Below are 14,539 nucleotides of genomic sequence, written 5' to 3' on the forward strand. Positions count from 1 at the left end.
GTGACTGGCCCAGCTCCAGGCCCGCCGCGCAGGCCCTCAGCAGTGACTTCACAGCGCCCGGCGCGGCCCCTTTAAGCGGGCGGCGCGGGAGGGGCGGGGCCGCCCCCCCCCGCCCTCCCGGGCCACCGCCCCGCCCTCCCGGGCCACCGCCCCGCCCCGCGTGCGCCGGCGCTGCCGCCCGCGCGGCGCCTTTAAGGCCTGGCCTACGTGGCAGCAGCAGCCGAGCGGCGGCGCGGCCCGGCGCTCCCTCAGTCCTTCGTGCCGCCTGTGAGAGTGAGGCCGGCCCCGGGCGCGCAGCAGCCGGCAGCACCCCCCGCTTCCCGCCGATATGGGCCAGAACGACATCATGAGCACCGCTGAGGACTTCGCGGACCAGGTGGGTGCCCGCCCGCTTTCCCTCCTCCCCTGGGCGGCCTTTGTGCGCTGGGCCGCTTCCCTTGGGCGCTGGGGCTGGCTGTGAGGAGGTGCCTTGGCGGGCCCTGCGCTGAGGGGGGGTTTAGGCCGCCGCCCTGAGGGGCCTAGCTGGGCCGCACTGGGGCAGGCTGGGATGGTGGCGGCCCGGCGCGGGGTCGCCGCCTTGGGGCCTGTTCCTCCGGCGGGGCTGTGAGCAGCCGCGCCGCCTTGGAGGGGAGGTTGGGGGCCCGGCTCCGGAGTGGGGGCGGCCAGTGCAGGCCCTGTGGCTGGGCCCCTGTGGGAGCGGCTGCCCCCTGCCCTCATGCGAGCTCTGCAACTGCTCTTGGGCCGCTCGTACAGCGAAGTAGCCGAGTTCTCCTTGGGAGCTGGGCTTCTCCCTCGGAGCGAATAAATGGAAGGAGAGCAGGAGGCCGAGGTGGTCTCGTCTTCTAGTAAGCCGTCCAGGCTGGCAAATAGGGCGTAAAGGGGTGTGGGAAACCGAGGTGGGGTGGTGGTGACAGGAGAGCAAAAATCTAAACCCTGACTGATGTCTGGAAACCCAGACTGGAAGAGGCTTGCCAGCACCATGGTGCTGTGCTTAGAATGGGGGCAAAAGGAAAGCAAACAAGCTGATGTTGTACAGTAATCCTTTTTACATTTATTTCAGTGGAAACCCTTACAGACTTCTCTGTTAAGTATAAGTTTGTGATCTCTTATCATTATATGTGAGAGCAGGAATATTTTGAGTGTAAGTAGTTGATCTGCTGGTGATGGTGTTAGAAAGATCTTCACTGTCATGGTGATTCATCTGATTGAGAAGAAGAGGCAGCATCTAATCATATTTAGCAAGTTCTCTGGAAGATCCGATTCTGCCTTATTCTACAACTCTGACTATTGAAGCAGTGTGAGTTGTGTGGTGCGTGGTAACACATTACAGCTCTAAGAGGGCTCTGCTGCCTCTGAGCCTTTAACTGAGTTTCACTGGGAAAACCTGTTCTGCACTTCCTCCCCACCCCCAGATAGAAGACTCATTTTAGAGACAGAGCTTCTTATGGTGTGTGGTGTATTCGATTTAAGGGATGTCTGGATCATCTTCGTCATCCTCTGTTTACCTTCTCTCCTCACTCCTTTTAGAGGAGAAAGTAAACTATCACTGTAGTGTTCAAATCACTTGCCAAAATTTACAACGCTTGTCCTGACCTTTTTATAACACGTCTCTATTTCTGTGTGACTATTTCTAGGTGTCTTTAACACCCCTTCTTTCATAGTACTGAAAGCTCTTTTGTCTAGCCAAAATGCAGTTTGCTTCCTCCTGAAATGAGTTTTAAATGGCACAACTCTATTTGTGCTTGACCACATTCTATTTAAAGAGTCTTTCCTTTAACTGCAGAATTTGGGGTATTTGCATACACTTATCAGACTGCAAAACAATTTTTATGGTGTTCCAAGTAACTGACTCCTTTGGTAATTCCAAATAGCTGCCTCATAGCTCGCTCAGATACTTTCAGTACTGTGTGTGCTGCTAAAACTTGGTATCGCACCAGTGTAGGAGTGGAGAGATTTACCGAACAATAACCTTTGGTATATATATTGTGAAGTTAACACTTGGCATTGTGGAAACTGTTAGTTCATCTTGGAGTAAAAAAAATACTTGGAACATTTGGAGTGAAATTATGTTGAAACTCCCCTCGATGGAGATGGAGGTAGTGAAGCTGAACAATGGCCGCTCTGGGAGCTGAATGCGTTCTCATCGATAACTTTGCTTTCTCTGCTCCCTGTGCTAGTGCTCAAGACCTAATGAGTCTTAATTTCTGTAGCGTAAAAGCCCTGTGGGGAAATGTTACAGCTACTTCCATGGCTTATCAGTAAGTTCTGAATGTCTCCTACAAAAGCAAGAATAATCTGTTCCTTAAATTCAAACACTAAAGCTTAACTTTTCTCAAATACTATAATTTCCCTTTGAATTGGCAACTTGTGCCTTAGATGCCCAGTAGTAACAAGTGGCTCTTAATTCAGAGGTGAACCTGTGTGATGAAAGCATGGTCTTAGAAGGCAGCTAAGGGTGCCTGACAGCTGGCTATCAGTGAAGGGGGTTGTCCTACTTCTCCCAAGGCTGTATTCCCCTTTTCTCTCACACTAGTGCTCTTCTGTCACTGGACTGGAGAGCTGAACTGGCAGGAAAAAAAATTCAGTTTATTTTTTCTGTGGGTTCGATTATATTGTTGTTTAGGTCAAGGAAGCCCCAATGCTGGTGGTGGGATCACTTGTGATGAGAACTGGCCATCAGTTTAGCTTGGCTCTAGCATGTGTTTGTAGCCTGCAGCCGCACAGTATGGCTGGCGAGCTGTTCTGCTCTCTGCGCTGCTGGCAGTTTCCAAGGACTGCAGCTACTTGGTGGGTGTTGGGGGGTGGTCCTCTTGATTTCAAAGAAGGAAACTTATTGGGGAGAGTGGGAAGAAAAGCTCTTAAGGGTTCTTAAAATCTAGGTCATACACAGTGCACAGAAATCAGGAACTTGGTTCAGAATGATGCCCAACTACAGGCTTTATGGGTTGGTTTGTATTTAAGCCTGATAACACCAGCCCAATGTTATTAATCAAATAATTTGCACGCTCAGAAGTTAAGCCCTTTTTTAGTGATTCTTGTTAAAATACATGCTAAGCCCTTCAGTGCAGTCATCATGTACTGCTGACATTATTGTATTGAAAATAGCTGTATCTGGGGTTTGGACTGATTGTTTAGGGTTATAGAACTGGTTGTCTCTCCTCTGTAATCCTCATAAGAGGGAGTGGATCTCAAGCAACTTTTCTGGTGTCTGTAATAATCTTTAGGAATGTGGGTGCCTGGTATTTCTGCTGTTGTAAAAAAAATTATGGACAAAAATGCAAGGAGACTATTGAGTCATTGTACTGCAGTGAAAGGACTCTAAGGGAGGGACAGACTCTGGGGGGTTTATTTAATTTTCCAACATAAATGCTGATGCACGTTGTTCAGCTAATTCTAACATCTCTCTATTCTATTTTGCAGAAAACAGAAGAAGAAAACATTTCATTGTTAGTCTGAACTTTTTTGTGTTTTATATTAAAAAAACCTGAATCTGGAAACTCTTGGTAATGTAGTCATGTCAGTGCACTGATCCTTTATCATTATAAGCCAAATGGGCTATTCTGGTTAAGCTGGGAAAGAATCTTCCCATGAGGAGAGATAGCAAAATGCAATACATGACTAATAAATCCCATTTTAAAGATTTGATTAATAAATAGCCTTTTGGAAAAGGGTATTGGAATAAAGCACACTTTAGGAGTGAAAAGCATTGTCATGAGAAATTTTCGTGCAATTAAAAACTTGATTAAGACCGCTGGCAATGTTGTAGTGGGTCAGAGCTCTCTTTTTGCCTTCTGAAATAAGCGGGAAAGCCTCTGTTCCCAGTTTTCACAAATAACTTGTAGACATTGATTAGCCCAATGTGATGGGTGTTACTGTCCTTGTGATTATTAGGTGGGGTTTCCTTAAGTAGATATATACAAGTTGGTGAAAGGAAGTGATTTTTCTCTGCCAGGGGATTGAGCATCTGATTGCAGAAAAGATCACTGGTGTCTCAGGCTGCTGGAGATCTGTCCTCCCAGAACAAAGCAATCCCTTAAACTAATACAAACTAGATATTTGGAATGTGCCTTTAGACTAATGATGCTGTGCAGCCCACAAGAGGGCTTGCTTTCTGCATAGATTAACAGACTGCTGTTCATCACTGTAATCAGAACTTCCCTGATCCAAGGACACACACAGAAAAGGGTTCTGTGTTTGGACAGAATATACTTGGGTGACAGCAAAAATTCCCAACTGCTGGCTGTGTGTTGGTCTTAAAATACCTGTAACTATGCTATGGTATGTACACTTTTAACAAAATTGACTGGATTTGAGCCTATTGGAGGTTGGATATAGTTTAGAAAGCATGGTAAGAGTCAAAACAGAATCACTTTATTACCTCTCTTTGGGCAGGCCTTTTTATGGGTTTGACTATTTCAAGCCTCCTTTTGAAAAATGGATTTTGAGCAGAGATTTGATTTAGGGATCCCTGGATCCTCTTGTGCATTTTTGCTTGTTAAACCAAGAGGAGCATTTAAATCTATCTTTGCCTTTGTAATCTCATTAGAGGGGGAAGAGGCAACACAAAGTTCCTCTGGTGTATGTTAGTGAGTTGGCTGCCAACACAGAACCAGCTGTTCTTCTTTAAAATAGTTTAAATTTAGCATTTTGATGTCTTTTCTCAAGATGTTTAGCCTCTTGCAAGGAGGCAGTATATTTTAGGAACAGTTGATGCAAAGCCCGTAGCAGAGTAAGCCATCCAGTTACTTGATGTCATGAGTTTAACACTCTTGCCTCCATCAATCTCAACAGTTTTGTTTTGGCTTATGTGTATTGTGCTTAGTGGAGTGTGTGTTTGAAGTCCTGTGTCTTGGTAGCTGCAGTTAATAAACATACCCAGCTGAGTTTCCCATATGTGCTGCTTTTATCTCTGTGAATCACAAAGGAAGTAGGAAGTGGTCTCTGGGTGCAGCGTTTGAGCCATATGTTGCTAGTGATGTGTAGGGACAAAATCAGGGTGTCTGGTACTATTAGTTCAGTCCCACTTCTTGGGATCTCCTGTTTCTTATAAGTTGGTATGTCCTTAGTTAAGTTACTGAGGTGATTTATACCCCAGTCCTCTAATTGTAAAATCACTTGATGTCTGTTATGTTCTTTCCTTGTAGTTACCATGTAATTGTTCTCTTCCTTTCTCTCTGGATCTCCATGGCTAGCTGTTCTTTTGCCTTAGGTTTTCGTTCATATAGTCTGTTTCTGAAGCTTATTTACTTTAAGCATGCTGTGTACAGGGGTTTCAACTTGTGTGTAGCTCAGCAAATGCAGCTGCTCGAGTTATGGATGTCCAGAGATGATGCGTGTGATGATAAGGTTGCTTAGCACTGCGGCTGACTTAGGCTTTGGTCTTTCTGACTTGTCTTAAGCTGATTGGATGTGCACACTCATGTTTAATAGATAGTGTTCAGTTCCCTCTATATGCCACGAGAACAGGTAAATGTTAAATGCTGCCTTGGCTCCTTCACCTGGACTGTTGGCAGTTGTTTGGCTTCAGGGAAGGGGAAGATGAGATCAGCTCACAAGACCCACTTCAGAAGCAGCAAAGATGAGGCCTGCAGGCAGGTACCCTCTCTCATGTTTGCTGCTTTTTTCAGCTTTTCCACAGCAGTGTTTTTTTCCTTTTCCTACAGATGCCCAGCACTTGTCCTCTTTCATTTCCTTCTAGGCCAAAGTTGCCCGTTCTGTGTCTTGACAAGGCAGACTTACTTGACAAACCACTCTTGGTTTTGTACTATTTCCAAAACAACTTTATCCTTAGCATTCCTGGGCAAGTTTGCCCAAATGCAGAGTGAACTCTGGGAGAGAAGAAAGCTATAAACCAAGATGTGTGTCTTATCCAGTGACAAAGATCACAAATTTTCTCTGACTCACTCATCCAACTGTTGAGATGGTCTGAAAAAGCCTGAAGTGGCAGCCCTGAGTCAGAGTGCAGCTGCACTTAAATGCACTTGATTAACTTGAATCGTGACCCTTAGACTCTGGATACATGCAGTACAACTAGTGTAGTTTGTTCCAATATTAACTGTTTAATTGACTATTAAGCATGTTTGCTGGATTTTTTTTCTTGTGGTAATCTGCAGTAACACAGTAAGCCAGGCCTGTCATTTGCATAGGATTTGGAACAGCCTTCAGCATTTACTAATTACTGTGGCAAGAATAAACATTCAGGAATGGCTTTAGTCTCCTTTCTCCATGCTCCTGTTTATACTGAAAGCATGCGATGCTGCCAGAACTTTAAAAAAAGATTCTGCCTAGAAAGAAACCAATCAGCTGTGTTGTCTAACCTGAAATCAGTGTAAATACTGAATTATGAAAGAAAAGGTTTGTGTGCCTTTTTTGTCTATTTTTTTATAATATAGTTCAATGCTCTCTGGAAGACACCTGCACACACATGGATTCCCCCACACTTTTTCATGCTTGAAGTATTCTAATATTGCATAAAGTGTAAGAATCAACGTGCCTTACACCACATTGAACTTTGTGTGGGATAATGGGGCTTTGTTAAATGGCTCCTCCTAGTTCTAACGCAGGGATCGCTGCGGAGTCTGGCAGTTCTGTGTGAGGGCTTGTGGCATGGCCATTTGCTTTCACAAGTGTCAACCTGCCCAAACTGCTCCTGTCATCTGAAGGTAGAAACCTGCTGGATAATCTTGTAGTTAGTTTTAGATTAAATTTACATTTGTTTCTTACTAGATTGCACTTACTCAAATAGTAGCTTCTACTGACTCCAAATGTGTCCTTCTAGTGATCTGGCTGAGCTGACCCCGTGTGTGCAGCGGGCCAGCCAGGTGCTAGCTGCATGCAGAGTGACGATGCAGATCCTAGTGGAAGTCTCTGTTGAGCAATAATCAGTGCTCTTTAGGAAACTGGGTGACAGTTAAACACTTCTCATAATCCAGAGGCAGTGAGTTTTCCAGTGCACCTCACAGTCCTACAGAGCATGCTAGTCTAGACCCTGTTTGTCAATTCTGTATTTGTTCCTTTTAGTTATTGTAACTGTAGAGCAAACTACCCAGTGAGCTTGCAGGATGGAGCAGTATGTGGGACCAGATGTGTCTTGGATTCCCGAGAACTAAGGCTCAGCATCTGTTGCATGATGGTGTAATTTCCTTTTAACTGCTACACTGAATTGTATATATAAATCCCTGTTTTCTTTCTAGAGGATGCTATTGTTAATGGAAGTAGTAACTGTGTATACTTGCGTAAAGGATAGAGGGTGCAATTTCATGCAACAGCTATGCTGATGTAATAGCTGCTGCTGCTACTACACAAGTACGCATACTTTGCACTGTTGCTTTTCTGAGCTGTTAGAGGGAACTAGCTTGGCAGAAAGCTTATTAATGTCTTTTAATTTGTACAGAATTAGTCTTCTGTTAGCCTGACTCCCTGAATCAGTTTGTTACAGGGTGTTGAGTGCAGGAGCATGTGGGTGGGAGTAGGATTGCCCTTTCAGCTCCTGGCTATCTGATAGTTGAGCTGTAACATGAAACCCTGAGATAGACAAACTAAAACCAAGGTCAGCCTTCAGCTGGTAAGAGCTCCATCGAAACACAGTTCTTCTTGCATAGAAAGGTGCTGCTGGATTCTGCTTTTCTCCAAGTCCTTGTCCAAAATGCTCTTTGGGTTCAGCATGACAGTGGGTTTCCTCTGCTGCTCCCAAGTATTCTCAAACTGGAGTGGAGAAGAATTTCATTAAATCTGAGTCCCAAGTATGTTTCTCTCTTGATGTTGGTGACCCTGTGTGTATGACCTCAGAGTCTGCAGAGTGCATGGATCTGTTATGCTTTGAATATCATCTTGCCTTCCTTCATTCCCTGCTAACAATGCTGTCTGTCCGTGCAGTTCCTGAGGGTGACGAAGCAGTACCTTCCTCACGTGGCTCGCCTGTGCCTGATCAGCACCTTCCTGGAGGATGGCATCCGCATGTGGTTCCAGTGGAGTGAACAGAGGGATTACATTGATGGCACGTGGAACTGTGGCTATTTCCTGGCCTCCATCTTTGTGTTCATAAATCTCTTCGGACAGCTGAGTAAGTGGCTTTAAGGCTGTTAAGGTGGATGCCAGAGCGCTCCAGTGTGTCTGCCACCTTGGCTCATGTCAGCACTGTGAATCATATAAGCACAGGACGCCTCACTGATTTCTTAATAGCCATTGACAGCTTAGAACTGATAGTACTACATGGGCTGACTGAAAAGAACTCAATTGACCTGCTTCAGCCTTTCCTGGAAGTAGTCTTGGAGAGTTTCTTGTGACACACTACCTCTGAGTTGGAGATGCCAAGAATCTCTTAGGACAACCTGTTTTCAATTCTGTACGTGCACCTGTAAACACATACCACACCCCCTGAATTCTCTAAATGAAATACTCAGATATTCTTAAACAGGGCAGTGTTAAGACTTTCTTAGCCTGCTGTTTTTATGGGTATTAATCTCAATGGCAAAGTCTTATCGTGCAGTTGGGACAGTTAAGCCTGAGAGGTGCTTGTGTCAGATTTTCAAAGCCCAGGAATCAAAATAATCCCAGAGCAGAGCTTCTCTATGTGTGCTAGGTGGACATAAGGTATCAGAAATGGAGAGCAGTAAAATTCTCTTCTGTTATGTCCCTGATCTACTGTTCTTGATTGCTCTGCCAATTTCTTGTCTTGTGTCTAAGTTTTTTTTTTTTTACCATCATATTTTTGTGTAGAGAATCAGCTTAATTTAATATAGTTACCAGTCCTCATGTCAAAGTGGCAAAGGCTGTCAGTGCTTTGTGACAGACTTGAGGAAGGATATAAAACAAAAGCTTCCAAGGCAGAAGAATGCAGCATGTTTCCCCTAATAGTTTTCTCCTTACAAAAAAAAAAAACCCACATCCATGATGAGTTTCTTTTTAGCTTCTTTAAATGCTTTAACACTGATAGCTGCTGTGCAGTGCTGTGTGTTGGGGACTGCATTCAGCATGTGCTTACCCTTTGTAAAATAAAAGATACTTCTGGAATTATAAAATATTTTAAAATGCACTAGAACTTCTTGGTTCTCAAACTTATTTGTGCCATTAAAATTTCCTGCCTGATGTTCTCTGTGGCACAGTTGAAAGAAATCTGAGTCTGCGCAGCTCAAAACAAGTTAGCATTCCTGCAACAGCTTTTCCTGTGCAAGCCAGAAGTGTAACTGTGTTTCATTTCCCCAACTCAGGCGGCTGTATCCTGGTGCTGAGTAGGAACTTTGTGCAATATGCCTGCTTTGGACTGTTTGGAATTATAGCATTACAGGTAGGAGGCTTAAGTCTTCAGCCCTTCTAAACCATGTCTTTCAAATCCTCTCTCTTAGCCCCAGTACTACCAATGTATTTAAATACAACTTGCAACCCTGGAATTTTTCTCCACCCTGGCCTAGTGCCAGTCCTCAATGGCATTGAACTATTTTGCTGCTTCTGTTCTTCTGATGTGCCCAGTAGATCCTTGGCTGTAATTGCAATTAGTCAGCTGGAGATGTTAATTCAATACTTGACCTTGACCAATTTAACAGCAGTAACTTGCAGTTTACCTGTATGTCAGTAATGTGCCCAGTGTGGAACTTACAGTTGCTTCAGCACACAACTTTTATAAAGGACTGTCCCCATCGCAAAGGATCCTAGCTAGCAGCATCCTTCCTGTTCAAAACCGATCAATTTTTGTGGGGGCTAAAGCAAAAGTCAAATTCTGGCTTCTATTCCCTGTTTTACACTGACTCATTGGACCACGCTGATGTAACCTACCTTGTTTCCTTCAGTATAACATATTTCTAATTGACTTCTGCTATGGATAGTACAGGCTTGAGATTATAACATAAATTCAGAATGTCAGTGTAATTTATATGGTGTTGTAACCTGTTTTCTCTGCCTAGACAATTGCATACAGCATTCTATGGGACCTGAAGTTCTTGATGAGGTATGTCTACTTCTTGAAGTTTTTATCAAAACAGAATGAAAACTGTTGCCTGTCACTGCCACTCTGACAGAGGAAATAATCTTTGTACATAGTATTTACTAGAAAGATTTTATAAATGATGCATTTACATTAAACAAGGAATGACAGCACTTAGAATATCCATAACAGTCTGTGTTAAGCCATAGACAGCAGGCTCAGTGCTGTAGAAAGGAAAGACTAATCCTAACTGACTAGGATCTAAGTGCTTCTGCTACTAACCTCCTTACTGAGAGCTCAGAAACAACTGTCTAGACTGGATCAGTGAGCTGCTATTATTTCCTCAGTGACTAAAATAGCAACTGTGCTTATGCATGACTGAAGCCATTTTCTGAGAAAGCTAAAGCGTGTAGATATTAGAGTGGTTTCTGGGATTTTAAATCTCGAACACTTCTAAGTAGCAGACAGGGCTCTTAAACATGAGCTTTCTTGTCATATCCTGAGTGATGGCTGGCTGGTACCTTTTCACCCCCCTCCTCTAAGGGGAGGGCAGGGGGCAGCACTATACTCTGGGCTTATTACAACCCTGTAAATGTGTAACTTCTTTTAGCAGTACTGTGGTTCTGTTTTCTCAAAGCAACCTCTGAACTACTTTGGCATATATGGCTAAACCTGAGGTACAGAATAACTTCAACACAACTCGATTCATGCTGTAACAGATGCTAAGCTACTGTGCCCGAGCTGTGGGTGCTGGACTTCGCTGGCAGGCTGTGTGTGTCTACGGAGGCTTGTGTAAATCGTTGTGTATAATGCTGCTGTTTCAGCTGTGAAGTCTAATGCAGATGCACATTGCAAAGTGCAGAGTAGGTCACTCCTCAGTAGCATGAAAATTCTTACTGAGCTGAAATTGTCAGATGACTTTCAATCTATAGATCAGTACAGACTGTGATATGCTGCTTTTTTCCCCCCATTTCTGTCTTTCTGTAGGAACCTTGCCCTTGGGGGAGGCTTACTGCTGCTTTTGGCTGAATCGCGCTCGGAGGGGAAGAGCATGTTTGCTGGTGTCCCTACCATGCGGGAAAGCTCTCCTAAACAGTACATGCAGCTGGGGGGCCGTGTGCTGCTGGTCCTCATGTTCATGACACTGCTACATTTTGATATGAACTTCTTTTCTGTAAGTATATGAGTATAAAAGTATGAGTTAAGGAACTAGAATGTAATACCAACTCCCAGATTGCCTGCAGGACCTACTCAATGCTTATCATTAAATCTATTTTTTAGTAGAATTAATGTTTAGAAAAGTTATTGTCTGTGCCATGAAAACCTGTTCTGCTGAACTTATCCATGCTCTGTTCTGATGTTTGTGTATCTATTTTAAGACCCATATGTAAGCTTGTGGGGTTTTTTTCCTCGCAGATTCTGCAGAACATTGTGGGCACAGCCCTGATTATCTTGGTGGCCATTGGCTTCAAGACTAAGCTGGCTGCCTTGACTCTAGTCATCTGGCTGTTTGGCATCAACATCTACTTCAATGCCTTCTGGACCATCCCAGCCTACAAGCCCATGCACGACTTCCTCAAATACGATTTCTTCCAGACCATGTCTGTAATTGGAGGGCTGCTGCTCGTGGTTGCACTGGGCCCTGGTGGAGTCTCCATGGATGAGAAGAAAAAAGAGTGGTAACAGGAATAGCAACACTTCTTGGGACATAACATATTAAGTCCAGAACTGATTCTCTATGGATTCAACAAAAACTGCCAGCATTTTACACATACATGCCCCCTTCCTCTTAAAGGCACAGATGTTTTGAATTTGGTTTACAGTGGCACTAGTAATACAATAGATAAAAGCCCTGTTTCTTCAAGGAATGTTGCCTAGGCTTATTCTAACTTCCTAGATTTGGAACTAACCCAAGGAACCTGCATTTTGCTGATGCTTCAGTGAGTTGCAGTAGAACAATTGCTGTCTTTAATGTCAGCACGGTTTTAAAATTTGAAGTACTGTGAGCAGATACAGCTGTTTCATTCAGTGTGCTGTTGGGTTCTAGCTATAACTACAAAAGTGGATCCCCTTTCTCACCCTTATCAAAACTGTCTTGTGCATAAGGAGTTCCATTGCTGGTTATAGCATTGCTTATCAAGGTGGAAAGTAAAATCAAAAAATAATCACTTATTTTGCTGCTCAGAGGCCTGTAATTCCATTTCATTTAACAAGAGGGGAGGTCTTTCCTGCCTCCAAATAAAAGGCAAAAAGAAAACCCTGAAAGTACTTTTACCCTCTTCTAGGTAAGAAAAGGGAGAGGGTTTTCTATCATGTCCCAGTTCTGCTCTTGAGGGGAACAAGGGAGAATCCTGTATTGCTAATCAGGAATCCTGTATGGCTAATCGGATTTCAAGAAGGAAGGGGGGGAGATACTCCTGAAGAGACAGAATGTTAGATTCTGTTAAAATTCTGTGCCAAAAGAACTCTTTATTCAGCATTCTTTCCTCAAAGTTACCCCTCCTGAATTCCCAAGAAGGGAGTCAAGTTGTGCTGCAGGTTCCATAAAAAAAGCTCCTTTTGGCTGTTAACCAGCTTCCATCCATATATGCCCCAAATTCATATCTGAATTGCAGGTTATTGGTGAAAGTATCTTCAGAATTACAGAAACTCCTCTTTTTCCCTGCACTCAGTACATGCAAGATGAGAGCAGTCAGTCTTCTCATTTGTAGTCTTTGCTTCTTAGATTCACTTGTCAGTCTCAGCTGTAAAGGCCCCAGTTGACTGAACAGCAGAAGAGTTGGGGTGCTGAACTCTCACGTACAGCCCCTTCTGCCTGCCATCTCGGACCACACTGAGATGTGTAGGGAGGACATGTAGAAGTCAGCTGTGTGCTGCCATAGCCCCAGTTCTCAACTCTGTATGCAAACGGTTATAGCTGAAGAATGCAAGTGCAAAGCCTGTGCAGTGAATAAGCAGCCAGGGATGTAACTTGCATGTTCAGAGGGAGGAACTCACCAGAATCATGGTGAGGAGAGAGGACTGCCCTGTTTTCACCTCCCAGTGCCACACCCTCTGTGCCATGAACATGCTTAGTGCTGCTCAGAGGAGGTGTTTTGTCCTCTGTTAGTCAACTAGGTGAACCTGTTTCACTAGATCATGGAAGAATTCTAGAAAGCATGAGCGCTACCAACTTGCTAACATTACATTGATTCCTTGCACTGTTTGTCTCCCTTGAGAAAGCTGCTCAACTGTTCAAGGAGTAATTGAGCTGAACACCTCCAGCAGGAGCTATTTACCAGGGTTTCCTGGTAAGGACACTAACCTGGACAGTTCTGCTTAACGGTTGCATTTTAGGAGCAAAAACTAGGCTGAAAGAACTGATGACAAATAGAAGAGCACTGTTGAATGTTAAACCAGTGATTTCATCATCTTAAGGGGAAAATAGTCTATGGAATAGCAAGATGTGCTGCTGCTGAAGGAAACAAATTGGTATGTGGGGGTAGATGGGAGGGGAGGGAAGCCAGCATTTAAGGTCAGGTCACATAGAAGGCTTTAAGTAGGTTTTGCAAGAGAAGCTTTCACTGCAAGCATTCGCTGTGCCTGTCTCTTCATAGCAAAACAAACTGGTCCTTTCAGTTAGGGATGTGCAGCACAGGATGCTTTTCCTGTTTCACTGCAGGTCTGAGAACGTTTTTAGATTGCATCAAGGCAGCCATCCTCAGATACCTTAACTGCTGTTGATGTTCATAGTATTTATAAATGGAATGATAGAAACAACTCCTGTAAGTAGCCCTTATGGTGGCTTTCTCAACTTCTTTGTGTCCTGTCTAAGGAGCTGGATGACAGACTAGTCCGAAATATTGGCCGGTTTCCTGTGTGAAAATCAAGTCCCGTTTCCAATAGAAGACCCCAGGAAAGGAACTGATACTGCCCCTCGCAGCAGAAATATTTCAGTACTGAAGGGGTGCAGTTAGGTGGAGGGCATTGTAAGGTGTTTCTAGGCAGGGCACTATGCAGACTTCCAAACTGTGAGTCCCTTTGCAGAAGATTCTGGTTTCCTACATACACTGCTGTATTTGTGCATCTCCCAGAAATACAGTGACCTCTCCCTGTGGTTGAGAAGCTCTCACAAGCAGGATGTCAGCTATCGATTGGCTCTGCAAAGTGTTCTGGAATTCATTCTGAATATATTTTTGCTTTCTATGTGGAAAAAGAATTAAGTATAAATTCTCATTTTATGCTGTATTTTGTACCTTAGTTGTGTTTGAAAATGTTTTGATTTTTGGAAACAATCAAAATAAAACAATGGCATCTTTGTATCCACTTGGCGTGTGTGACTGGTGACGCTCCACAGATTGGCTACCTGGAAATGCTCCTTAGTGGCCTTGGGTCCTTTCTCTCCCACCTCCTGAAACCCATCTTTCCATACAGAGGTGCGAGCTGGCTGTTCAGGATACTGGGCTGCCTGTGCTTGACATCCTTCCCTTGGTGGTGGGAGGCAGCTCAAGGCTGTTAGAATACAACTTATTCCACCCCACTATTGCCCTCCCCAGCTGTAACAATGAAATGGAATGCGCAAACACTTCAGCCAGCCTTGTGCACCCTCTACAACTGTTACACGACAGGCTTCAGGCCACG

General features: G+C 44.2%; 1 protein-coding gene across 1 annotated transcript; it reads left to right on the forward strand.

The window, feature by feature from the left end:
* The first annotated feature begins 181 nt into the window (after positions 1–181).
* SURF4 (surfeit 4) lies at positions 182–14,224 on the forward strand. Its single transcript, XM_068414152.1, has 6 exons — positions 182–376; positions 7,876–8,062; positions 9,210–9,286; positions 9,900–9,943; positions 10,907–11,093; positions 11,336–14,224. The coding sequence occupies exons 1-6, from the start codon at positions 329–331 to the stop codon at positions 11,600–11,602; spliced, it is 810 nt and encodes a 269-aa protein (XP_068270253.1). The 5' UTR covers positions 182–328; the 3' UTR covers positions 11,603–14,224.
* Positions 14,225–14,539: the final 315 nt, after the last annotated feature.

This window comes from Nyctibius grandis, chromosome 16 (genome assembly GCF_013368605.1).
Source record: "Nyctibius grandis isolate bNycGra1 chromosome 16, bNycGra1.pri, whole genome shotgun sequence".
Taxonomy (NCBI): Eukaryota; Metazoa; Chordata; class Aves; order Nyctibiiformes; family Nyctibiidae; genus Nyctibius; species Nyctibius grandis.